This window comes from Canis lupus, chromosome 29, assembly GCF_003254725.2.
Source record: "Canis lupus dingo isolate Sandy chromosome 29, ASM325472v2, whole genome shotgun sequence".
NCBI lineage: Eukaryota > Metazoa > Chordata > Mammalia > Carnivora > Canidae > Canis > Canis lupus.
Genome location: NC_064271.1, coordinates 36,843,036 through 36,870,135, shown reverse-complemented (window position 1 = coordinate 36,870,135; position 27,100 = coordinate 36,843,036). Strand labels below are relative to the sequence as shown.

The following is a 27,100-nucleotide window of genomic DNA, read 5'->3' as shown; positions in this document are numbered from 1 at the left end:
ACCAAAGCCGAGATCCTTATCCTAATAAGTCATACCACTTAATAAATTATAGCATTATCCAAATGGCACCACCCTCCCCCAGTAAGGATAGTTCCTAGGAGTAAAAGCTAATAACAAAAGCTTAATTATTTCTTATGAACGTCTGGGGGGGGTTGGGATAGGAGGTAGAAGAGTGATGTCATGAATACTGAGCATTAGAAATATTTTTGTGTGCATTTCAGAACTTACTCGGAGCCCAGAATCGCTAAAGATAGAAGCTCTTAAATGTTCTCATTCCAAAGAGTAAGGACTAAGCACCAGTAATCCCATGAGTATAAGAGAAAGTGTTCAGAATTTAGAGAAAGCACTAAGGACAAGACTCAAAGAAAAGAAGCGAAAAGCTCCAATCCTCTGCTGCATTCCTTAATCACCGATTTGAGGTTCTTATGATTAGCCTTTTTAATGAAAATGCAAGGACAGCTTGTACGGACAAAGGAAATGGAGCCCAAGGTGATCCTGAGGTACTTGTCCAGGTTAACAGCTAAAAAGGAGAAATTGCTACCTAATGAAATGAGGTGTCATGCGGTTCTGTTCTCCTCCCTTCCCTCCCTCACTGTCTCTCCTAACCCCCATCTCTCTCCTCCCCACCTCTCCTTTCCTCCTTCTCTATTTTTTTAGAGATTGTATTTACTTAAAGATCTTATTTATTTGAGAGAACGACAGGGAGAGCACGAGCCCAGGGGAGGGGTGGAGGAAGAGGGAGAAGCAGACTCCCCACCGAGCAGGGAGCCCACACAGGCTCAACGTGGGCCTCGATCCCAGGACCCCGAGATCATTACCTGAGAGGAAGGCAGACACTTAACCGACCGAGCCACCCAGGCACCCCTCTCTTTCTCTATTTTTAAGGTAATCTCGTATTTTCTGATTCAGAGAAGGTGGTAGAAACATCCGGAATCAAGACATTGGGACACTGGGAAGATAAGAATATTGAATCCCTACAAATGGCCTATCAGCTACACATTTTAGCTCCTCTTCAAAATGAAGTCATTTGTCCCAGGGGTAGAAGCAAAATTGGTACATTTATAAATCGAATAATGAAAAGTAACTTAAAGTATGTGGCCACACACACACACACACACACACACACACCAAATCAGGACTCACACGCAGTGTGGGATGTTTCTGGGCCGAACAGAGAGAATTTGCACGTCACACAGACGACCAACATTTAGGTCCTCAAGAGAAGCAAAGCCTAGACGTGCCTTCGCTCCATCCATGGATTCTAAAAGGGAAAACCTCTGGGTCCTTACAAATCTAAGTTGACTAGTTACCACCGACACCGACGTACTGCTGAGAATATTGACTTCTCAATTTTAGATAGAACCTTCGTTTGTAGGGCAAACTACATGGACAGCTACCCCACGCTGACCAAAGCCACCACCACAGTTTGAAATGAATTCTTCCTGAGACAGATTTCACTGCCAAGGAGGTACGTATGGAGCCCCCCCAAAGCCTCAGTATCTCTGTCCCTCCTCTACTCCTGCAGGATGGAATCCCTGTCTGCAACATGGGAAAAATGTCACCACCTGCCCTCTGGCTGAACAGGTCATTAGTTTCTGTGATAAAACATTTGCAGTTTTTAGCCACCCATCTCCAGTCTCCCTTCTTTTGGTAGCAGGACACCAATTTCCTTCAGGAAGTTCCTCCTCCCACCCAAAGAGCAAGGGCTGAGAAAGGGCAGTTGACCTCTGCCCCAAGCTCATGGCTCAGCCTGGCCAATCGGGGATTTGCATCCCCTTCACCAAAGCATCTGGTTTAGAGAAGGACATGGGATGTATGTATGTTTTGTGAAATTCCATTACATCTTTATTGGAATTCATTATTAAATGAATAATAATTACTTAAGAATGTATAGCTGACACTGTGTATTAAAATACCTTGTGTAGTAATTAAATATGGAAATGACCTGAGTTGTCGTCAATATGGAGACCATTAGATGAATTTTGGTATAACAGAACGATGGAATATTATCCAGCTATTAAAAAGAATGAGTTAGACCCATATCCATTCATCTGGAGACATGTCCATTATATATCGTTAGACATGACAAACAAGTTGTAGGCATGTATTTTCTATGTAGTATGTTGTGTAAAAATCCGAGGAAGAGGTTATACATCTTTTTCCACACCCTTGAAACTTTTTTCCCTTGTACATTAAGTTTATAAACCTATACAACTTACACATTTTTGATAGAGACTTTGGAAAGCAACCTTAACATTATCCTGAATGTTGGAGAAGTCATCAGTTTTGTTTTGTTTTTTCTTAATGGAAGCAAGGTGGTGATTTTTTTTTTTCAAGGTGGTGATTTTTAAGTGATCACTCTGGCAGTTACGTGGAAGACACATACAATGGGTGGAAAGAGGAAGAGGTAGGGGGCTACCGCCAATATCCAGGTAGAGGAGTAGAGAAAGGAAGTACAGTTCCATCTAAGGAGGCATTACACACAGTCCAAAAAAAAAACAAAAATCAGTTCCTGGGCCCATGGCCTTATCACAGCGCACTTTCTTGCCAGAACATGTCACAGGGCCAAAGGTGACTGGATGTGAGGGGACGTGACAGGAAGTCCATATAAGAATGCGAACATCCTGGGCTAGGCCCGAAGAGCTGGGCAGGTTAGCCTAAGAAAGCTGAAGCAGCCAACACCCAAACTGAGGGAGTAAAGGAACTGTCAGATGCATAAGAAGAGAATTAGGAGAAAAGAGCGTTGAGCAGCCAAGGCCAACATCTGTGGCAATTCCATAGAAACAGCATACATGACAAAAAGAACAAAAGCACTCCTGGGGGCCAGTAAAAAAGATAAAGTTACAGCGTAAAATTAGCTACAAAGGTGAATATTTATTTACACTGAGAAATCACACTAAATTATAAATTCTAAAAAGCTGACAAACTCCATGATCGAATATCCATAAAAAATAATATATTATTTTTTTATCACAAACTGCCTGATTACAGCTCTATACTCCTTTTTCCCCTTATAATTTTAGGCTGGCTATTGTCTGAACACTTCTTCATCTGACAATGATTTTTGTAATTTTTCGTATAGAGAGAATGGAAAGATAAATTTGGCTTTCTTCTTGCACATCAGACATTTCTAACACATCATTTCAGGCGTTCTCGGCCTCGCCGGTCTCTCGTAGCTCTGCAGGGGCTGTCTGACTTCACGCAGTGCCATTTGACAGCTTCTCTTTTTCTCAGCCTGGTGCTTCTCTGTTGACACCTGCTCAGCGATTCTGTTACTGCCCAGACGCCCGCATGTCAGCTCAGAGGAGCACCCAAGGGGTGAGCCTTTGGCCGATGACAGAGTAAACTAGTGGACACACGTTTCCTCATTTCTCCCAACTGAAAGATCGTCTGGAGGTGCAGCTGAGACCTTGCTGGGGGCACAGCCCCCGTGGCAGAGCCATGGGACACCCTTGGAGGTAGGCAGCCCCATTTGGGGGATCCTCTGGCTCTCTCCCTCACAATGCCCCCCTCCTGCCCTCTGCCCTTGCATTCCCTAATCACAAAGTTGCACAGAATCTCTCTGACTCGGGCTCCAATTTTGGGGGAATCAGACTAAAGTAACCATCGTGTATTTTTGGTTTTTTATCACTGATAGATTAGAAATTTTTATTTTAGCTGTGTAACTAATTACTAATATCATGTATAACTCAAACTGTCAAGTTGAGAAAGGCTCTTTTGAGATTCTTGATAGCTCTAAGATTTCAGGGCATTTTCAGTTTTCTTGTGCACAAACTTAAATATGATTTGAGAACTGCCGACGCTTATTAACTAGTTTCTTAACAATGCCCTTGTTACACCACTGTCCAATTGCTTTTATTTGATCTCTGTCAGTGTCAGCCATTGGCGGCAACTTCCTTTTAGCCAGATTCCCCCCAAGCATCTGCAGCCATTCCAGGGCCACTGGACATAAGAGGCGCCAGCCAAAGGAAGCTGAGTTGGGAAGAGGCAGTTAATCAGCTTCTGTTAAAATATCTCACTTTGAGGATTTTACAAAAATATATGACCGTGTGAAGACAACTGACCTTGGAAGGGGCACAAGCAAATAGAGATGCAGCATTGAACAGGATGGATAGGAAGCACGGAAATACAAGCATGATGTGTTCTTTTTTTTTTTTTTTTAAGATTTTATTTATTCATGAGAGACACAGAGAGAGAGGGGCAGAGACACAGGCAGAAGGAGAAGCAGGCTCCATGCAGGGAGCCCGACGTGGGACTCGATCCCGGGACTCCAGGATCACCTCCTGGGCCCAAGGCAGGCGCTCAACCTCTGAGCCACCCAGGGATCCCCATAATGTGGTCTGTATGTGAATTACCAAGGGCCATGGAGGACGATTAGTCAGCCCCCACTTGAGAGAAGTGTTCTGGGGGATGATGCCCTTGAGTGAGAGCGAGAGCTTTTAAGAAAGACAAACAGGTTGAGGGGATATCTTGTGACGTTTGGGAGAGTGGATTTTTATTCTCTAAGGAAGAGGGGTTCCTAAGGGTGCACTGGTAAAGGCTGGCCATGAGCTATCCCTGGAAGCACAAGCCAGGGAGGATGCCACACACTGTGTATCGGAGGAAGAAAAGGGGAAGGAGGAATGACCAAGAAAGAGTCTGATTTCCTGTCGTGATCAAGGACCACAGGAGCCAGAGGCAAGGGTCCAAGTGTCAACCCAAGTACACGCCACACATGCCATTTCTTTGTTTCTTCTTATGGTACTGCCTTCGGACTCCGAGACCCACTAATTAGGAAGAGAAAGAGACTGCAACAGTGGCCCCTGGGTTCCTGGGCTTGAAGTAGGTCCGTTTGAAAGACTTTCTCCGGGTCACTTCCATCCTCTAATATTCTTAATACTAGAGCTGTTGACCTTACTATATTCAAAACTGTAATTTTCAAGGGGTGGGGGGAAAAGAAGTAATCCCTTAGCTTTGGCGACATAATCACATAAATAAACGTCAGACCCTGGCATGTGAGATTATATCACTCTTCAGGCTGTGGTGGTTTAAATCACTTCAAAACTGGATTATGCGCCGGCACCATGCTCTGAAAGGGTTAATTCAGTACTTAAAGATAATCCAGCTACTTCCAGAAAGGATTCGTGAGCTCACCAGTTTCAAGTGGCTAAGTGTGTTAAGAGCAAACAGTGAGGCCCACATGAAAATGAGCAACTGTGGGTGCAGAGGGAAGGCACACGTAGCTAATCTCCGACTCCCAACCAAACTGGGGAGCCCTCGTCTACGCAGACCAGCGCATGCAGCCACGTCCAGCCTGGTTTTCCCTTCTCCCTAAGGCAGCCTCAGAGGCCGAGGCAGCTTGGCCACACAAACCGGATCAAAGCGATAATGATCCTCCTGTCTGCACAGCGCCATCCTCCAGCAATACCCCCACGTTTACACGCAACGAGCTAAATGAGAATGATCACGAACCCACGGGATACAGAGAGTCATTAATATGGTCCTTCACCCGGTCGTGGACGTCAGCGCTGGCTCCTGGACACTGAGACCCACACAGAATAATGCGGGGAGCCTAAAATGCTAATTTGGCTATTTGGCATCTCTTCCCATTCCCTTTTGGATTTGTTTCCATTTTTGTTTGTTTTTTGTTTTTTGTTTTTTTTTTAGCTGGGTGGGCAAGGAAGGAAAGAGAAGTGGGAAAGAGACGGAATGTGTGCACGTTCATGCATAGAGCAGCTGCGGGTGTTCGGTGGCATCTGTCTAGCAGATAGATGGTATCCATAGTAGCTGCAAGTAAGATGTGAGGCACGCATCCTGGCAAATTTGGGAGGGCACCCTCAACATTTTGTAGGATGCCTAGAATTTCTCTCATTTAATTGTTTTGGAAGATTTCAGGCAAAACTGATTTTTTCCATCTTCTCACCTTCCTTTTACCTTCAAGCAGCAGAGCTAAAACCTACACATAGGAAAACATCTGCCTCGAATGAAACATGTACTATGTGCCATGCACTTGAGATACATCGATTAACGACCCAGATAAAAATCTCCAGCCTCTCGGGAGCTTACATTCTCATGGGAAATAGATGATAGCGATACAGGCACGGAAATAACAGCATTTATTTATTAAACACTTCTTTTGTGCTCGGTTCTGTGCTGAGCATTTTATTTTCTCTCATTTAATCTCCAAAGTAACTCTATGTACTAGTGTTATTATTCCCCTTGTGCATATAGGAAGACTTACAGCAGCTAAAGAACTTGACCAAGTGATGTCGCTGGAATTCAAAATTGAGGTCTTTCTGATAGTTATTCTGTAAGTACTTAAACCTTTTGCTGTGCACCCAAATCCATTTTCAATTTCGTTAGAGATAGGAAGGAACCTGATGTATAAACTCTAAGGCTCTTGCCTGAACCAAACAATTATAGGTGCAGATTAGAGAATGATCAATATGGTCAAAGTTGAGAGAAGATAGAAAAATATGCGACCCATAGTCACAGAACGTTTTATTGGAAGGTAAGAATTGAAGGACGAGTTGAGGATAGTAAGAATTTTTTTCCACAACTTGCCCTCGGTCCTGAAGAGTCGTATCATTAAATATATTTTCCAGGGCTCTTGTCAAAGTTCACATTTTTGGTTTATTTTTTATGCCCTGGCAAGTCTATGTTTCATATGTACATTTTACCATGTCAACCACACTCTCCTTAGAACTCTGACCCCCTGGCTCCCAGAGCGCTGTGATGCTCAGGGACCACGTCTTCTCGAGAATTCCCTTTTGCTAGCTCCTTGGCCACTTAAATGTCAGTGTTCCCCAAAATTGCTTCCATTCTGATTTCTCTTTTTGTTCTACAAACAAATCATGAATTTTCCCATCGAACTCCACGGCTATAGTCTCTCCCGAATAGAATTTCTCCTAACTAGTCTTTCCTAACTATTCACTTGCCTCTGCCAAGTATGTAATATAAGCTGCTGCCAGAGTGATTATTCAGGAACACAAATCTTTGTCATATCCTGGCATCCCTCTAGATACACCAAGGCTCTCCATCATCTTGGAAAATAAAGCTCAAACACTTTGGCCATGTCCATTCAAGCCTTTTATGATCTGGGCCCTGCTACCCTTTCCAGATACAACTCCCACCAAACTGGGTTACTAATGAGTATTTAAACAAACTGTGTATTTTTATTCTTCTTACCCTCACATATGTTTTTCTCGTTTGTATTGCCCTTCATCTATGGACTACTTGGGAGACTATTATTTAGCCTTCAACATGTAGTCAAAGTATAACTTCCTCTTGAAACTTTCCCTAAGAATAAACCTCAACCCCACTCTAGCAAGAGTTGATCATGCTATCAATGCTATTACCATACCGAACATATTCTTCATTTGTACTATTACCAAAATTATTATAATTATTTGCTTTTCTGTCTAGGTCTCCAATTAGATTGTGAGATCTATTGTTAAGGAAGATCTATTGTTAAGGAAGTAATAAATTACTTCCATTTATAAGTAAGCTATTATGTGTCAAGCAAAGTACTGGAATCCTTTTCTTTTTTTTTTTTTTTTTTTTGTTTTGTTTTTTGTTTTTTGTTTTTGGAATCCTTTTTATGAGGGCTCTGATAAAAACAGAAAGGGTCCTAAAAATGAACTGTTACATTTACCCAGATTTACCAGATACTCAATTTGCCCAGGATATGAGGAGAGAAACAAAGGGTCAAAGACAAAGAAAGGTACTGGTTATCAGGCGGATGAGGACATAAGCAAAGTCAAGTGGCCAAGAAACTGTAAATAGTTCAGGAAATAAGGTTAAGAAGCAGCTCATTGGGATCCCTGGGTGGCTCAGCGGTTTGGCACCTGCCTTTGGCCCAGGGCGCGATCCGGAGTCCTGGGATCCAGTCCCTGGAGCCTGCTTCTCCCTCCTCCTGTGTCTCTGCCTCTCTCTCTCTCTCTCTCTCTCTCTCATAAATAAATCTTTAAAAAAAAAAAAAAAAAGAAGAAGCAGCTCATTGCAGAGGTCAGTACCAACCCATGGGTATGGAAGGCAAACCACACTGGGCAGAGTATGACTGGGAGCGTTAAGACTTCTGATAGGTCCTGACGCTCTTTCCCCTTGACACTCTACTGGAGTAAATGTGAACAGGAATTGCCCCACGGCATCTTTCAGTGTTTTTTCTGAGGACCAAGTTTCTATAACATCCGTCTAGACAAAACACTGGACCAGGGAGCAGCAGAGGGCAAGAACTTTCCTCCTACTTTACATTAACTGCTGGCTAATGCTTCTTCTTCTCACTGCCTCCCATGGGCTCAAGTCTACCCACTGAAATATGAAGCCTGCTCATATACTGGGTAGAAAATTAGAAAAGACTTGGAGATCTGTCCGTGTGCTGGCTTCTTAGACCATAACTCACACCCTTCTTACCCCAGAATCTTGGACTCGGGTCCTAATTTGCTCCTGTATTTCACCTTAGCTTCTGCCACTTTATTCCCCAGGTTTACCTTTTGTGTCCTGCTCCCGTTGGTTGGCATCCAGGTGCTAAACTTTATACCCACCAGGATGAATTTGTATGTCTTAGTTAACCTTCCTGAACCTGACCTCAATTCGACCTCTCAAATATCTTGATTCTATCCCCCTCTCTCCAGTTACAGCTACAACCTCAGCTCAAGCGGTAGACCAGAAGTTCTCAGACCTTTTCTCCCCACCACCCTGTACCTCCTTCACCCAAGAGGAGGGCTGCTAATTGGAGAGGTCAAAGTTGAACACTCTGATGAGGACACATTTCTTTTTTTTTTTTTTTAATTTTAATTCCAGTATATTTAACATACAGTGTTACTTTCAGGTGTACAACACAGTGATTCAACAACCTCCTACACTACTCAACATTTCATAGCGATAAGTGTACTCATAATTCAAGGACACATTTCTTGATGGGCACAGGTATATCCACACATGTACATTTTTCTCTCTATTTCTTAATCCATGCTGTTAATATAATAAAAAGACCAGGGCCTGGCTCAAGGTAAGCTCTGATATATCTTTCTCTTGCTATCTTTTCACAAGCACATTCAAACCTTAGCTTTACAAGAAAGAACACCTCTTTGATCTCAGGTCTAAGTTGTTTTTAGTACAATCCAGCTTAGCTTTTTTATTTTTTCTTTTTTTAACTTTTTTTTTGTTCAGCTTAGCTTTAAACACTAATGCAGCAGATAAAGTGGGACACTGGTTGCCATTCCCTAAATGTTACCTGTGTATATAGTTCCCTTGAGATCCTCTCTGGAGAAGGAATGATTAGCGGGACTTGATTTCTTAAAATGCCATTTCATATAATACCCTATGTCTATACCAACCAAGACTTGACCACTTTTTAAGACTGCCACTTGGGTCTCTATGTTGGTCCAGTTTTCACCACCGACTATTCATTTCACGTCATGTTATATGGATGGGCTTGTACTACTTTTCAGGTTCCTAAATAAAAACACAGAATTCTTTGGCAGCTGCCTCGGTTATACAACCTACTCACAGCCGAAAGTGGCTGAAACCAATACTCCACAAACTTTCATTAAGAAAATGTTCCCACCCTTACATACCCACACCAGATTGAGATCTTCAAGGCTGAATAACAAGATCATATTCTCATATACTTTGTACAAATTTCTGAGGAAGGAAAAATAATAAGGCCCTTGTGGGCTGGATTGTTGTCTTATACTTCTCTGTCTCTTTCCAAGAACATAGCAAAAGACTGTGTATTCTTTCAAGTATGTTTTTCAATAGAAATGAATAAAGCACCCTAGGAAGACAGATTAGTATTCTTGAAAACAAAATAATTAGGTGGCAGTAGGTACTTCCAAGAACTACACATAAGAAATCAAACCCAAACTGTGTGGGTAGTGATGAAAGTTTATTTCCCTCTGGTAACTGGTTTGTGGTGGTCTTAGAATTGTTATTAGCAAACCACAGTATAATCAGCTGTCTGATTCACAGCATCAGTGGGTTCGGGGCTAAGCAATATTACAAGTGGGTCTCCCAGAGTAAATTTACATATATTCAAGAACCATAACTACATGCAAATAAAATTCCTACAGACACACATTCTCTAGGTTCACAGACAAAGATTGTTAATCAAATATCATTGGTTCTAATCGCTGGAGGGATTAAGGCAAATCACATCATTCTTTCATACCATAATACATGGTTTGTTATACAGGTGAGAGCTTCCAAGAGTAAAAATAAAAAATTACCATGACCAAGAAGCTTCAGGATCAACAGCCCTACAGGCTGATAACACAGAAACAGTATGGGACTGAAAGTTTCCATGGGGAGAATAGCCACCAAAAGGAGAGTGAACATAGGGAAATTCTGTCCTGTCATCTCAAATATGATTTTTTGCTGTCAGCAAACATTTGAGTACCTCCTAGGTGCCTCATACTTTGATAGGAGCTGAACGGGTTTCCTAGGAAAACCCTTCATTGCTGAAACCAGGATGGTTGATTACCCAGACTATAAATAGCCCCTGCCCTCAAGGAACTTACAACTCTAGAGAGAAATCAAAATATAAATCAAAAACAAATGCAATAGATAGTTAAGTAGATAAGTAAGAGTACTAGGAGAACAAAATAGAGGTATCAAGTGCTTTGTGAAAGCCTATAATTCTCAGTCCTAGCTGCTCATTTTACTTCACTTTTTAAAATTAGTATTAGTTGAGGAAGCTAAGGCCCAGAAAATTAAATGACTTGCCCTAAATTCCCCCAAATTCTAATTTAATTGGTCTAGGGTTTGAGCATTTTTTTTTTAATGTGCCAAAAGAGACTCTAATATGCAGCCAAGGTTAAGAACCACTGAGCTAAACCCAGCCCTGATATATGCTTAGATATAATCAGATGAAGATATAATCCATATAGAGTGAATCAGAAAGTGGCTGAAAGGAAAGATTATCCATTTAAGAAGAAGTAGTGTGCACAAATGTCCTGAGGCAAAATGAGTATGATCCTTTAGAACTCTAAGCAGTTCAGTGTGAATAAGGGTGAATCAGAAGAGATGTGGTTGGAACAGTGAGATCTAGATGTTGAAGGGCTTTGAAAAACATCTTCAGAAGTCCAGTGTTGTCTAATGTGAGAAAAGTTGGCTATCTATAGCCATAACTACCTTCTAAATCATCTTTGCTTTTATATTAGATATTTTGTTCTTTTGAATACTGTCATGAATTTGGACAATCATGGTATCCTTGAGCTGAGTCTGAGAACATCTTGCCCCAGATCTGAAGACGATGAATAACAAGAATGAAGTGGTACTGATGTAAAAGAAGAGGAAGTGTTGGGGAATATGATAAATTGGAAAGTCCATACCCACAGAAAAGGTACAGGCACCAATAAACTCCAGTCTGCAGTTCCCATTTAGGAGTCATTTGCTTTTAGATGATTAGATTCATTATTATTTTTTAAAGATTTTATTTATTTATTCATGAGACACACGGAGGGGGAGGGGGCAGAGACACAGGCAGAGGGAGAAGCAGGCTCCATGCAGGGAGCCTGACGTGGGACTTGATCCGGGGTCTCCAGGATCAGGCCCTGGACGGAAGGCAGGGCTAAACTGATGAGCCACCGGGGCTGCCCAGATGATTAGATTTAAATGAAGAGGACAAACCTCTCAGCTTTAAAATGAAGTCTTCTGATATTTAAATGTTGGCTCCCAACATGATACAAATCAATAAAAACAAACCTGTGGTTTCAGTTCCAGGGGAAGCCTTTGGAGTTCCAGGGAGCCATGAGGGAAGGGATGAGAAGACAGTAGGGGAAATGAGAGAGAGAAATCAAATAGATGGTGTAAAGCAAGGATGTTATAGAGTGAAACACCAAAAAAGGTCCAAAAGCCATTAGCAGAGGTGTAGTTGAAGGAATTTAACACAAAGATCCCTATTATAAAAAAAAAAAAAAAAAAAAAAAGATCCCTACTATCTAACTCAAAAATTTTTTGTTGTAGTTTGAAATAAACAATAGAGAGACAAAATTATAAACAAGAAGACATTCCAACTGCCATGCAAGGAATGATGGTAGCTTTTAATTAAGATAAGAGCCTGGGCTCAGGAGTCAGAAAGACAAACATTGAAACAGTCTCTCTACTTTACAGAAATTCTATTACTTGACACTACAAGCAAACTAATTTGCTTTCCTTCATCTATAAAATATAGATAATAATAGTATCAAACTCTTAGGTTATTCTTAAGTTTGATTAATACAATACACAATGCATGTTGAGTACCATTTATGGCACATTTTAAGCATTCAGCAAATAACACAATATCTATTAAGTACAATAGTACAATATCTATTAATGCCATTAATATCAATGGTCACAAGGGCAACGGGCATCCGGTATACTAATGAAAGACATTAAGAGGGAATAATTTAGAGAACCTCCTCAATTGAATACAGTTGTTAAGGGGAAAAGACCATAAAGATCATTCCCAGACTTCTGGCATAGACAACTGGGTGGATGGTGGTGACTTGCAGTATAATGCAGAATATAGGATAAGAACTGATTTTGAGAGGGAACATGATGTGTCCAGTTGTAAGTATGTCCCTCAGAGACATTAAGATGGTGTTCAATGGGCAGCTGGATATTTATATCTAGTACAAAAAAAAAGAAAATTGAGCTAAAAATATATTTTTACAATTCACCAGCAGAAAAGTGGCAGTCACGGAAATGGATTAGCTTTTTTTTTTTCTTTTTTAAGATCTTATTTATTTATTCATGAGAGACACACAGAGAGAGGCAGAGACACAGGCAGAGGGAGAAGCAGTCTCCATGCGGGGAGCCTGACTCGGGACTCGATCCCAGGACCCCGGGGTCACTCCCTGAGCCAAAGGCAGCTGCTCAACCACTGAGCCACCCAAGTCCCCTGTAATGGATTAGCTCATGAGAAATAAAACAGAGAAAAAGATGATCAAGAACAAAGACTGGAGAAACAGGCTATTGTATTTTTTTATTTATAGAAATGGTGTGAAGCTGAGATGGACCTATGTTGCGGAGCTCATGGCCAACAGAGGGGAGCAGTCTTGCCTGGTGGGCAGACAATGCCAGTGGCAGAAAAGTTAGAGCTCCAGGTAGGCCCTCTTCTCTTGGACTCAGAATAGCAAAGGATAAACGTCTGCAGGGTTGCTCTGGGCAGGGGTGGTTGGGGTTAGAGATGGCATCTGCAGTGACAGACAAGAGCAGAGCTGAGATGAAGGGGAATAAACTGAGTGAAGATGAGTAAGCCTGGTTACAGACCCATGGCACTGTGTTTTTCACTTTTATTGCCCCCTCATCTTTAGTAAAGTCTCATCCAAACATCTGATCTGTGTGATCCCTCTGCCACATGGTAAAAGCTATTATTCCTTGATGCTCAGTCCAGGGTTAAAGCACATGTCCCCTCCCTCTCGCATTTGAAGCAAGTCTAACAGAGGGCAGTGAAAAGCTCTCAAGAAGAGAGCAGGAGCCCTGGTACGGGAAAATCTTCCCAGTAGCAGAACCCTCTTTTGCTCTCAACCGGACTCTCTGGGTTTTATTTCCTCAAGCAAGGTGACATGTTATCATAGGAAGGGACATTTGAGGGCGTGATGTGAAGGGAGGCCAGTGCATTCTTGTCACCCACAGTCAGCCCCCCCTCCCCCACTCAGGTTATATCTGTCATAGTTGAACAGAACTGGGGAACAGAAGGCAGTGAGGGGTGGGTATGGAGCCTGGTTGATGCAGATCTGAAGCCCTCTTCAGCTGTACTAGAATTGGGGCATATCACCTAGTGGTCTGAGCCTCAAACTCCTCTTCTCACAAAAATATATTTAAAAAGTACAGTGGGACTTCTCTCACTGGGTTCTGTAGAATTAGAAAAAAAAATTGCATAATACATTTAAATTGTAACAGCACTCAAATGTGTAGTTAAGGTGATTAGAAGCAGCCTAACTTAAACCTAATTAAGCAATTTAAAAATGTGTTTGCACATGCAAGTAAAAAGTTGAGGGTGTGCTAGCTGTCATCAGGACTGTTCTATGCTCTTTGCTGGGTTGGCTTCCTTTTCAGGCTGTGGAGGCCCTGGGAAGCTATAGAGGCACAATATCCTCACTACCAGCAGTCCCAATACAAAGGTATCTCTTCTTGAAAGATCCACACATACCCCGGGATCCAGATTGATTGAATCACTCAGGTCATTTGTATTACCATTACCATTTTAAAGCAAAAAAAGAATGACTGACTTGTTGCATATTAAATCCATGGCCTTGTGCCTACGTGACAGATCTCATCCCTGAACCAGTCACAGGCCTGATGTATGGGATTGTACCAACCACCAAGACCTGAGCCACAAGCCCTTCCCCTAGATGAATCACTATGTCTGTATGTCTGTATCCAGTTCTCAACACTGTTGCCCAACAGAGAATCTGGAACAACTTAAAGGAAAAAAAAAAAAACATAATGCCTCGATGTCTGGGAGCCCCTCCCAGAAGTCTGAGAATTGCTTGATAATGGGGCCCAGGCATCAGTATTCTTTTAAGCCCTAAGGTGGTTCCAATGGATCTGCAAGATTGAGAATCTGGTTGAGGAGGACTTGGCCCATTAATTAGCCTAGACTCCATCACTGGAGCCAAAATTACAACCTCATATATACATATACTAAACCACATATACTAAAGATGGATATAGTCACTAACAGAAGTAAGGATGCCTCCTCGCTGGCAAAAATAGAAGTCTACTCATATGTAGGCCACACACTTTATCCTCTTACTCACTGGCAATCTATTTTGTTGCAAACCTTGCTAAGATCTGACACCCCAAAAAAGAAGGTCATGATTCTTCCATGTGAACAACTCTAAATATCATAAAGGGCATTCCTCTAAGTGCAGAAGGACATAAATGGCCCTTTGATGGACAGATCATCATCTTTCTATATTTAAGAAAAAGAAAAAAGAAACCAGAAATGTCGAATGAAGCCTGGAGTTACAGTGTGAAGATGGGTCATGGGATAAAGGGAAATGGAGGAGAAGAGCTGGCAAAGAGTTACTAGCTTGTGGGCATATTTGTTTAAGGGTTGAGCCAAGTATACTTTAGACTCACTTAGCAATATTTTGCTGCCCTGGTTCCTGGAGAAAAGTTACTAGCAGGAAGAAAGAGTCTAAGGGGGGTTAGGTTAGAGATTCGTAGCTAATGCTGGGATTCTGAGCTCTCAAGGCTGAGACCACGCAGGGGAAACTTCCCAGACAATCCTTTCATCTTCCCAAGGCAGTATGCTTCAGGAATTCCCACTTATTGTCCCACATGTCACTAAGCTGCCCTCAGGAGTGCAGCGAAGCTCAGCTTCCACACACATGTCTTGCTGCCAGTAATGCCACACATTCTGCATAATTATAAGGAATATCCATCTTTTGTCTGCGGCTCAAAACACTGTGGTTTGAACATCAGGCGACCCTATGGCAGCATAAAATTTTCATGGTTTGGGAACACAATTTCTAGGTGATCCCTTGGAATGCAAGGCAAAACATTCTCATATTCCTTCTCAGTGGATTAGCTTCTTACATGGCAAGTCATGCATTTTAGGTCTCCGCCCTGTCTCAGCACTTGAGTTTTCAGGTTGGAAACAGAGAAATTACTTCCCCCAAGTGCTTATTCGGGCTAGAATGTGGACCAAATACCCTAGAGACCAGAGTCTTATGCTGCTTAGCTGGGCCCACCATGTTTGTGACATGTTTTAAAATCAATGATTTTCTCTATAACATTTGGTCCTACAAACCGTCAGCTAAAGGCTACTGCGGTAGATACAAACTCTAATGGCTTGTACCTGAAGGTAGTGATAAGAGCTTCCAGATTTATTAAATATTTTTTAAATACAAATTGTTCCTAAGAAATATTTGAACGTGCTCAAAGAGGGTCTAAGGTTTCTCTTCCTTTGAAATGAGGACACCCATACTTTTACTTATTTACCTTGGGCAGGTGCAATCTTCCCTTTTAGCAGTCAGCAAAGCCTATGTATACCTTCCCAGAATACTTTAAAAAAAAAAAAGTAACAGAAAATACAAAGGATTATAAAGAAATGAGGTCTATTGGAATACATTAATCCAGGTACATGGATTAGGAAAGGTGCTGTGGATCTAAATTAAGAACGCAATCTTAATGTAATATCTCTGTAAAGGTTTTATTGAGTGGTGAGCTTGAGGCATTTTGATAAAACATATTAGAAAATGTTTTGGCAGAGGAAAAAAATTCAGACATTCAGAGTCCTGGGCAGGTAACAGGAATACTAGCAGGAAGGGTGGCGATGCACAGGTGAGTGATGAAGAGTGTAGCAAAATGCAAAGTGCATGTCGTGTCTAAAGGAGGGGGAGAGCCTCAATGAAGTCCAGCAGATTTGTGCCTAATGGGAATGTGAGCCCCGTATAGCCATGTATTCCCCTTTTACAAGAGGAGCCAGGCATCTGGATTAATATGAACTATTCATATTTGTGGATGTTGGCTGAAGAAAAAAAAACAACACTGTTTTGGAACAAAGGAAATACACCTTTTAACAGATTTGTCTGGAGGGCTGCAAGTTTGAAACCTCAGGAAAGTAAGGGGAATTGGAAGAAATTAACGACTCATATTTCTAATGTGTTTTTTTACTATTAGTATCTCCGTTGCGTTTATTCTGAAAATGTAAGAACTTAAATTTATTTTCCTTCCCTGAGTGACAACATGCAACTCTGGAACAATCAGAGGTTGCAGGAGCTGAACTGTTTTTAATCCTTCTAACAGATATTTATTGAAAACAAAATTCTAGGGATCCTTGGGTGGCTCAGTGGTTGAGTGTCTGCCTTCAGCCCAGGGCATGATCCTGGAGACCCGGGATTGAGTCCCACGTCAGGCTCCCTGCATGGAGTCTGCTTCTTCCTCTGCCTGTGTCTCTGCCTCTCTTTCTCTCTCTTTCCCTCTCTCTCTCTCTCTCTCTCTCATGAATAAATAAATAAAGTCCTTTTAAAAAAATTCTGTGCAATAGGCAATATACAAGTTGGTAATAATATAAAGATTAGAACATTATCTTTGTTTCCAGAGCCTACACACCAGTGTGGAAAGGGTTGTATCGAAATATTATAATACAATCTGTTAAGGCCTATCATAGAGATACATAAAAAGTACAGAGGGAGTGGGAGGGAGAAAACATACCTCTTCCCAGGAGATTGAGAGGGATTCTCAGAGGAGAGATCTCTTTGATAAAACCTTAGTATCAAGGGGCTCAGATTATTAATAATCTAATAAATTATTCTAAAGAACTGGGCTTTTATCCTGAAGGAAAGAGAGGATTGAGGATTTTTGAACAGAGAAGTGATACGTTCAGATTTTTACAATCATTCTAACTGCAGTATAGAATATGGCCTACAGGAGGAGACAGTAGAGAAGGAAGGCCCACAAAATGATGACTGCAGTAGTTCAGACAGTGAACTATGGCTGCAGCAGGAGGCATGAGGAAGACTACCTGGTTGGAAAGATAATCAGGGACTGGAAATAGAAGAGCCTAGTGGCTGACTGTGAGCTAGTGGGATAAGTAACACAAGACAGGGAAGGGTTGGAAATAACTTTTGGGACCCCCTAAGACACAGTCTAGTACAAGATGAGAGCATAGTCCCCGGAGCCACACTACTTGAGTGCACATCCTAACTCTTCCACTCATTTGCTGTGTGACTCTAAGCAAGAGATTTATTCTCTCTGAGACTCAGCTTTGCATAATATAACGTCAAATATTCTTACAACAGTGTTCACATTGATGCCTGAAAATTACTCTTATTATTAATTATTATAATTCTGGTTAGGATGGTGGTGCTATTCAGTTTGTTTGTTTTAGAAGACTAAATGTTGCATCTGAAGTGCTTTTAGAAGTTTCCACAATTGAATATGTGGATCTAGGGTTTAGAAGAAAGTTCCATCTGCAGGATGATGGTAGTTAGAACCTCTTATCCTGACTTAATGGCTTAAGGCATTCTTAGAGAAGAAGGCCAGGGTTTGAGTCTCCAGGACACCAATGCTTAATGGGCAGATAGGGTAGGAGGCAAAATCTGCAGAGCATGAGAAAGCTAGAGAGGTAGTAAGAGAAAAATGAAAGAGCAATGTCTCAAAACCAAGAGAAGAAAGTTTTAGAAGGGATATAGTCAATACAGAAAATGCCATAAATGGGTTAAATATGACGATAACTGACAATGATCCATATTTAACAAATGGGAAATCTTTAATAAAGGGACTTAAAAGACATAATTTAAAATGTCTGACATATAGAATACATTCAAAGGTCAGTTTCCATTATTCTTCTTAATTTTAAATGCATTTCTAGAGAGAGAAGAATGAAAAACTACTGGGTTGAACCATATAACTTTCCATATTTATAGGTAAAAAAAAATGTTGAATTCAACAATTTCATATAATTCAACTATGCTGAGTAACTGGAAAGCTGCTTCAAAGCCCATTAGAGGGGATCCCTGGGTGGTTCAGTGGTTTAGCGCCTGCCTTCGGCTCAGGGCATGATCCTGTATTCCCAGGGTCAAGTCCCACATTAGGCTCCCTGCATGGAGCCTGCTTCTCCCTCTGCCTGTGTCTCTGCCTCTCTCCCTGTTCTGTGTCTGTCATGAATAAATAAAATTAAAAAAAATAAAACCTCAGTAGAATGAAAGCAGGTATTTGTTTCTATTGTGTTATGATGCAAAAATTAAAAAAATACCCTTTACTTCTGATTTTCCTAAAGAAATAGAGCTGATAATGATTGCATATTCACATAAATAGAAGCTAATGATATCTCAATACCATTCTTATTCTATATTCTATGGTAGTCATTTCTCTCATCACTCACCTTTGAGTCTAAAAACTCCAGGGATGAAACTTAAATGCAAAAATAATTTGAAGGGAAGACTATTCATACCTGTCCCAAGAAGTATCTTCTATTACAAATAACGTTGGTATAATGAAAAAGTCTAGTTATCTTGGCAGTGCAGTGCATAAAGCATAAAATGTTAAAAGTGTTGGCTTTGGAATCAAGTCCTAACTCTACCACTTATCAGGTATGAGGTCCCAGGAAAATTGCTTGTTTTTCTAAACCTCCATTTTCTCATACGGAAAATAGAGAAGAGACTGCTGTCTCTTGGGATTTTGTTAGGAAAGAGGAAGATAATTAATAGAGGGGTGTAGCAAGCACAGTGCTCTTTATAACAATGGTAATTTATTTTTTATCTCTCCATAGTGGGTGAGCCTGAGAAAATTTGAGAGAAATGTCTTTAAAGGAATAGGTACTTTTAGGGGATTAGTCTTTCATACATCAACGAAAACCCTGAAATTCATGTAGCCTTGTCCAATCACTGGTAGTTTTCCAAGAGAATCATCAGCCAGATCCAAAACTCCAAGAAACAGGGCTGAGTAAGCTTTGTGCTTCTCCTCAGTCAGGGGCTGGCCAATGTGTTTCTTTGTAACCAATGAAATATATGACTCATAAAACAAAATCCCTCAAAATCTACATCCAAATGAAAGCCATACAGTTAACTACCAAGGACTTGTACGTAACACTATTACTAAGGGTGTATCACAGGCATCTTTATCACATCCCCAAATTTCTCTATTAGGTTAATATTTTACAGAAATGAGACAACAAACTATTTTAAAAATATTTTTTTCTTTCACTTTACATACATTAAATTAAAGCAAAAATAAATTTATAAAATATACTGAAATTATCTGGTGAAAAAGCCCTTGGACGTCAATCACTAAGATTCAAGGTACATAGTAGGGTCTCATTTTGAATTTAAAATTGAATAAAAACAAGGCTGAAAATGCCCTAATCTGTTATTTACTTCGCACTTTTATTAATGATTACCATGCTTCACTATTGGCAAAATGGTCATTAAAAATGTAATGTAAGACTATTCAGGGAACTAGAATCCCATAAAGTATGATAGTATTATGGATCTTAAAGTAAAGCCACCAGTGCAGATGTTCCTAATCATACTAAAAACACAAATACACAAACCAGTTTGTTCCAGCTACAGAATAATTCAATTAAAAGAGTGCTTATAATTTAACAGTATGAATAATAGTTCAAGCCAGGGATGTAGTGAAGCTACAAGGAAATATAAATCGACAGTCTATGCCAAGGAAAGTGTTCCAAATGCTCAATATTGAGAAATTAGTTCTTTTCCTTGCTACAGGTAGGAAATTACTACTTGAATTAGCAAAAAAAAAAAAAAAAAACCCACTAATAATAAAACAACAAATACACCTTTAAGGAAAACGCACGCGCACGCACACACACTCGCACACACACCTATTAGTTAACTTACAGCTTTCACCAAGAGAAGCACCTATCTAAATCCAGGATATCATTTAGAATCTGCTTTGGGAAAGTTAAACTCAGACTTCTCACCAGTTTAAGTTTCTTATTGAGAAATAAATACAGTACGTAACGTGATACAGAATTAAATCAGCATGCACAGTAAAACATAAGCTCTAAGGACATACAGGATTCTCTTTGCAAATAATGATCTTGGCAAGGAGCCTCCTTTATGTACAGAAAGCTCTGTTCCTTGCTTATAGCAACTCTCAAGGCTACAACAGGTAATTGTGTGCTGCTAATCAGGTTTACAAACGATATGTGCACGCCAGGAGATATTTTATAGCTTGATTCCGTGAAAGAAAGAAACTATATCAGTAAGGTCAAGCTATAAAAACTCATTCTCGCACCCTTACTGATCTTTTACTCTCACATAGTATGAATTTTAACATTGCAAATACGTAATAATGCCTTTCAAAAACTGGTTCAGTGCCTAATAGCTTCCAAAAATAGCAAAAACAAAACCAGACAATTAGGAAAGCCTTTGTATACAGATATTCAATTGTTCTTATTTCTCCAGAAAAATGAACTATCCATTTCACTAGCTAAATTATAGATCTTGGGTCATAATACACTTCCAAGAAAGCAAAGTGACATCCATTCTGCATAAAACAGGAAAATCAAATGCAGTACATTACCTTGCGTCACCTGTTGAACTGCCAACATTATTCCAGACATGGTGTCTGGAAGCAAGTTTTCTTTGAGATTGTAATGCGGTGCCCATTCCAGGATAGGTAGGCGCCTTCTACACCACTGTTTAAAGTCTTCGCAATGGGGGGTATGCATCTTGCTCCACAGCATGCCTTTCTTTTTCCTCTTTGCCCCTGTCATTTTTCAGATTACCTCTTGTAGAAGTAAACTTCTTTGGACAAGGCAAAAAAAAAAAAAAAATCGTTGCAGAACACCTCCTTTCAATGCCAGGCTCCAATTCGTCTGTGGTTTTCAATGTCAAAGCTATCCAGAAAATAAATCAATAAAAGAGAGAGAGAAAGAGAGAGGGGGAGAGAGATTAACAGAAGCACTTAAATACATGCAGCCAGGCTCTATCTCTTATTATGGTGAAGCTAATTATTCTAGATAAAAGGGATAGATTAAAACCTTGACTCCTTATCTGAACAAGACGGGGAAATGGTTCCTGTTAGTGTAATATTTTTCTGATCTTGGAAAAGTAATGGGTTCAGTGTTAAGCTGGTCTAGAGCTCTTTCGCCAGTAATTCCCCTTATATTCACTGTAGTCTTATGTTTTTGGCTCCAATCCCAATGGCTAATGAGGTAGTTCTGGGCGTGTGTTGGAAGTGGGCTGGGTTATGCTAATGAAACCAGGAAGCTAGTCCAGTCTCTCCCCCACAAGCTGTGCAAAAACACAACACTGCCAGAGGGGTCTATCGCGCAAAATATATTCAGACAACCTAGCCTGACTTTTTTGAGGAAGTATATATATTTTCAATATATCAGATGACTGCCAGTTCTACAAAATTCAGAAAAAAAGAGGAGGGTATTGCTAAATATCCTTATCTTTTTTATTCCCTGGGAGATGAGCTTTTCATTCATACAGAAACATTCAGACAGGCACTGCCCAGAGAACGGAATAGCCAGTTTTCGTAAACAAACTGAAATTTCACCTCATGGGCTGAGAAAATAAGCATTGCTGCAAATAAATATTTGTGCCAACAGCTCTTCCCTGTCTCTGAAATTGTTCATTCAGTGTTCTCTATTTCTCCAAATCACATAACTCTCACATTCATGCTACTGTAACTGGAATTTCTCAAGGAATAATATATGGTTCAAACTATTATTGAAAGGGTCCCCAAATTTTTTTTGGCACTGCCCTCTTTTCACACAACCTTTGGGATATTTCTCTTTCTTAGATAGGGTGTTACAGTTTATAATAGAACAGACAGGCTGTCAAGGATTTTTATTTTATGATTGTTTCCCCCTGCCCCAGAAGAAAAACTCTGCATTTATGAGCTGTGCCATTGGAATTAAACCAAAAAGCCAATATATTAACTAAAATTGTGAAGCCAAGAAAAAGAATATCATGTATAAGTTTGCTGCAGCCCTTTAATACCTATTTATCCAGAGAGTAGAAATCTGGTTTCTGAAAGCCTTCAGAATAACAAAGTATTGGAGCCCTTGGCTATGTGTCCAAGGTCCTCTGCTGTACCTTTTCCCATTGCTTTTAAATTAAGGTGGAGAGCTATTCTCTCAGCTTTCCAAAGATGACATGGTTTTATATCTGTGCAAAAATAACTTTCTTTATGGATCCAACGCATCTTAAATATTATAGGGCTGCAGGTATGCTTCGTTTGTATGTACAGGACAGAATTTGCTTTGCATTTTTCCAATTGTTTACATTGTGTTAAATTTACAAACTTTTCCTCAGTTTAGGTTTTGAGTCCTTTAAGAGACTGAGTCATAGTACTTTAAGCCTATTCATTGGTATGAAAGGTAAAACCCCCAGAGAAGTAAATCCACTCTTAACAGTGATGCTACATTGCTTTTCTTTTCTTTTTTTTAAGATTTATTTATTTATTTATTTATTTATTTATTTATTTATTTATGATAGACAGAGAGAGAGAGAGAGAGAGAGGCAGAGAAACACGCAGAGGGAGAAGCAGGCTCCATGCCAGGAACCCAATGTGGGACTCGATCCCAGGACTCCAGGATCGCGCCCTGGGCCAAAGGCAGGCGCTAAACCACTGAGCCACCCAGAGATCCCCTACATTGCTTTTCTTTCACAAACAACTATCTTTCGCTTTGTTTTGTCCTACTACATTCAGTATATAAAGAAATATATATGTATGCAAGTATTATTGCTATAATCAAAATTAACACTAAAGATATGTTTTTCAAAACATACCTAGATCATAAATTTGAATCTATACTGACAAAATTAAAAAAAAAAAAAAAGCTTGACTGAAATCACCAAGCAACAGTTTTGATTTGTGTAATTTAAATTTTTTTTTTTAAACTTTTGCATTACATGTTAGTAACAAAGAATTCACATGAGCGGACTCTTAGAATTGAAGATGACTCTGTATAGTAGTACCTAAATACATTACTGCCAGCAAATGTTCTAAAATTTCCTAAGCCCAGGAAGGAGGAGAAATTAGTTTGATAAAATAGTTCTTATCTTTCAATCATAAAATTCTTAAAAATTATAATAAATCTTTCCAAAAATATTTTTTAAGTATAAATCTGGAATTTCAAATATCCAGACTTTTTTCCAATTTGATATGCTTGCACATTATTTAAGACATGCCAAAATCTCACTCTAAAGCATGGTATCACTCCTATTAATAAAACAATACCAAAAAACCCCTATGATGAAATTTATTCACGAGATTCTGAGTACTTTGATCCAGCCCATACAATTCAAGAAAACTAGATATATTTATTCAAAAGTTTCAATGACTAAAATTGAAAGTTCAGTACTATGTATCATCTATGAGACATCTCTTCCCAAATATCCAGTCAACACTTATACCATTAAAAAGATGAACATATCTCCTATCTCCTAAGTAGAACGACATAGAAATTCTTTTCCCTAAAATAACATTTGATCACATCCTAACCTTTGAACTTCCGGTGATGTCCAATATCAAACTTAAACTCATTAGCACAGCATGTGACCCTTCTTCACTCCCCTTCCCACCAATCACTAGCTTCTCACTAATTCCATTAATTCAGTAAGTATTTATTGAACTAGCACAATTTGCCAGGTTCTGCATGAAGTGCTATAGAAGTGGAGTAGGGCGGTGGGAGTAGGCACATTGTCTCCATTTTCTGGGAGGTGACATTTAATGAAGGAAATAGAAAATGTAGAACTAACTGAAAGCAGAATGGGACAAATTGATATTAGGTCACATAAGAAACCTAATGGTTGCCCAGAGAAGGAAGAATTGTATTCCCACTGGGACAAAAGGCTTCCCACCCTACTTAGACCCTCTGTCCCAGCAGGTAAGTATACTTATGGTTTGCTGCTCATTACTTGTAGATCTTTAGTAGATCTCTATACTGATTTCCCTTGTTCCATGCTCTTTTTCATCTAAAAAGTCTACTCAATACTCACCTCTTCCATGAAGCCTTCCCTAGTCTGTTCATACTATACACCCAACACCCAAGTAGTCCTGAAGCTATTCATGGATGTGCAGTAGTCACTTTCACTTTCTATTGGTTTTCTTGTTTGAAACCTATTTCATTTGATTTTATTCCATCTGGCTCATGACGTTATAAATTCCTTGTGAGTAGAGAGTGTTTACATAACTTGTTTTGTCTCTTTTCCTTAGGATCTAATAAAAAGTTTGGCATACATGGGACCCACTCAAAAAAAAAAAAGTATTAACATATGAATGTCTCCACTCCTGAAGGGACATTCAGGAGTGTCCCTTCTGACACTCTGTCAGATATTCTGACACTCTGACATTGCGAGAATTATTTAGTCTGTCTCCGCCTGGTTCCAAGCTGTGATGTTAAAGAATCAGGAAGATAGGTATAAAGAAAAAGTAAGAGATAGTGGGGAAAATGGAGATTTTTATCTTTACTTGCTCAATTTCTCCCCATTTTCTCACAATCTAAGGGAAGTTCTATCTTTTTCAACACAATTCCTTTTTCTTAAAGAGTCTAGAGAATGGAAGGAGAAAAAACTAGATAGTAAATGGAAAAGACAAAACAAAAATAGAAAACCTCACGTACTGGGGTTTCAGAGAGAGTTTTGGAGGGTTAAACTGTGAGAGCCTCTGAAGAAACCGTGAAGTATGAGGAAATGGAGTCAGGCTCGAATGAAGAAAGAGTCTTTTAAGAAATGTACAAGCTATAAATTGGACCACACTCGATGGTTTTTGAGTGACACTGGTGAAGATTGAAAATCTTGTGTTACTTTTGCTTGTGGCATTATACTTCTTTGAATGTGATCTATTTGAGGACTAGGTCACGTTATACTTGGAAATATAGACTCATAAATTTCGGACAGCATCACTCCAAACTCATGCCTACTTCAAGAAGTTGATCTCTAGTATTTCTAACAAGAGGATACTACAAAAGGTTCCCATCTGAGAAGGAAAGTAGAGGCTGTGGAACTAAGGCCATGTTCTGCTCATTAAGCCACGTAACTGACCTGGGGATACACCCACACAAAGGGAGCAACTTCCATTGAGGCATCTACCAGGTAGGGTATCTTTTCCTAATTCACGCAAAATGTATACAGCCTGGCACAGCTCTGAATCCAACCCTCGTTTTAATTTCTCTGATGATGGAAATTAACAGGCTTAGGAAAACAGACCATTCCAATTTTTTAGACATTCGAATTGTTAAACCTCTTTTTCCCAATCATTGTGCCAAGATCTGCTACTGAAAATGTTGACTCATTAGTATTTATCCTAATCCTTGTGACACTTAACAACCCATCAGCTTCAGGACTAATTCATTTAGTGCTATCCCAAATAAGCTCTGTTTTTTGTTTTGTTTTGTTTTGTTTTGTTTGAGGGGGGGGTGTTTGTTTTGTTTTGTTTTTCTGGTCCTGTTCATTTCAGAAATACTGTTAGATTTAAAAGTAGACACACATACAAATCAATTACAGTCCTGCACAGTACAGTTAATATTTTACTCATGACAGACAAACCACTATAGTAAAATGAGTGAAATCCTGTGCTTTCAGTACTGATTGCTAATATGTCTTACTTTATTTTCTTTGGATTAGAAATACTTTTTTTTAAAGATTTTATTTATTTATTCATGAGAGACAGAGAGAGAGAGAGAGAGAGAGAGGCAGAGACACAGACAGAGAGAGAAGCAGACTCCATGCAGGGAGCCCGACATGGGACTCGATCCCGGGTCTCCAGGATCACAACCCGGGCTGAAAGCAGTGCTGAACAGCTGAGCCACCTGGGATGCCCTTTTATTTGGATTAAATAGCACTTCTCAGTCTGTTTCTTTACCATGTTTTCTTTCTGCCATTATTTTGTGTTCTGTGACTTGTTTAGACTTATAATGGGGACCAAAAAGAGATATATCTGGTGAAATAAAAAAAAATACCTAGGGGGAAAAAATCAAATGTAAATTCTACAACAATCCAAGGCATTTTCAAATACCTGGGGAAGAGGAATGAAAGAGACAGAGAGAGAGAGAGAGAAATAGAGAAAGAGACAGAGAAAGGAGGAGGGAAGGTATCATGGACCACATGCTTGGGTCCCTCCAATACTCTTATATTGAAACTTTAATGATAAATGGGGTAGTATTAGGAAGTGAGACCTTTGAGAAATGATTAGGTTTATACAATGTCATGAAGGTAGAGACTTCGTGATAGGATTAGAATCCATATAAGGGAGAAAAAGAGACTAGAATTCTTTCTCCCAGCCATGTAAGATACAATGAGAAGGTGGCTGTCTACGAGCCAGGAGGAGAGCCCTCACCAGATATCTTTGGATGCCTTGATCTTAGACTTCCCAGACTCCACAACCATGAGAAATAAATGTTTGATATTTAATTCAAATAGCCCATGGTATTTCTGTTCTAGCAGTCTGCGCTGAAAAAGAAAGAATGGAAGGATGGAAGGAAAGAAAGGAGGAAGGAAGGAAGGAAGGAAGGAAGGAAGGAAGGAAGGAAGGAAGGAAGGAAGGAAGGAAGGAAGGAAGGAAGGAAGGAGGAAAGAAGGAAACAGTAAAAACAGTAGTTCATTGAGAATTAGTAAAAGCCCATTCTCATATCTGACCCACAACTGATAAGTGAAATATACTATGGCTGGGGACATATCATGATTTAAGACTTGAA

General features: G+C 39.9%; 1 protein-coding gene across 1 annotated transcript in view; it reads right to left on the bottom strand.

Annotated features, from left to right (window-relative positions):
- The window catches only part of SLC26A7 (solute carrier family 26 member 7), a 112,877-nt gene extending 91,295 nt beyond the window's left edge, over positions 1-21,582 (bottom strand). Inside the window, exons 1-2 of the mRNA XM_025433614.3 lie at positions 21,431-21,582; positions 20,971-21,286 (exon numbers count right to left, since the gene is read on the bottom strand). Of these exons, the coding sequence (XP_025289399.1) occupies positions 20,971-21,163 (193 nt within the window). The 5' untranslated portion in view covers positions 21,164-21,286; positions 21,431-21,582. The remainder of the gene's footprint in view (positions 1-20,970; positions 21,287-21,430) is intronic.
- Between the last annotated feature and the right edge of the window lie 5,518 nt (positions 21,583-27,100).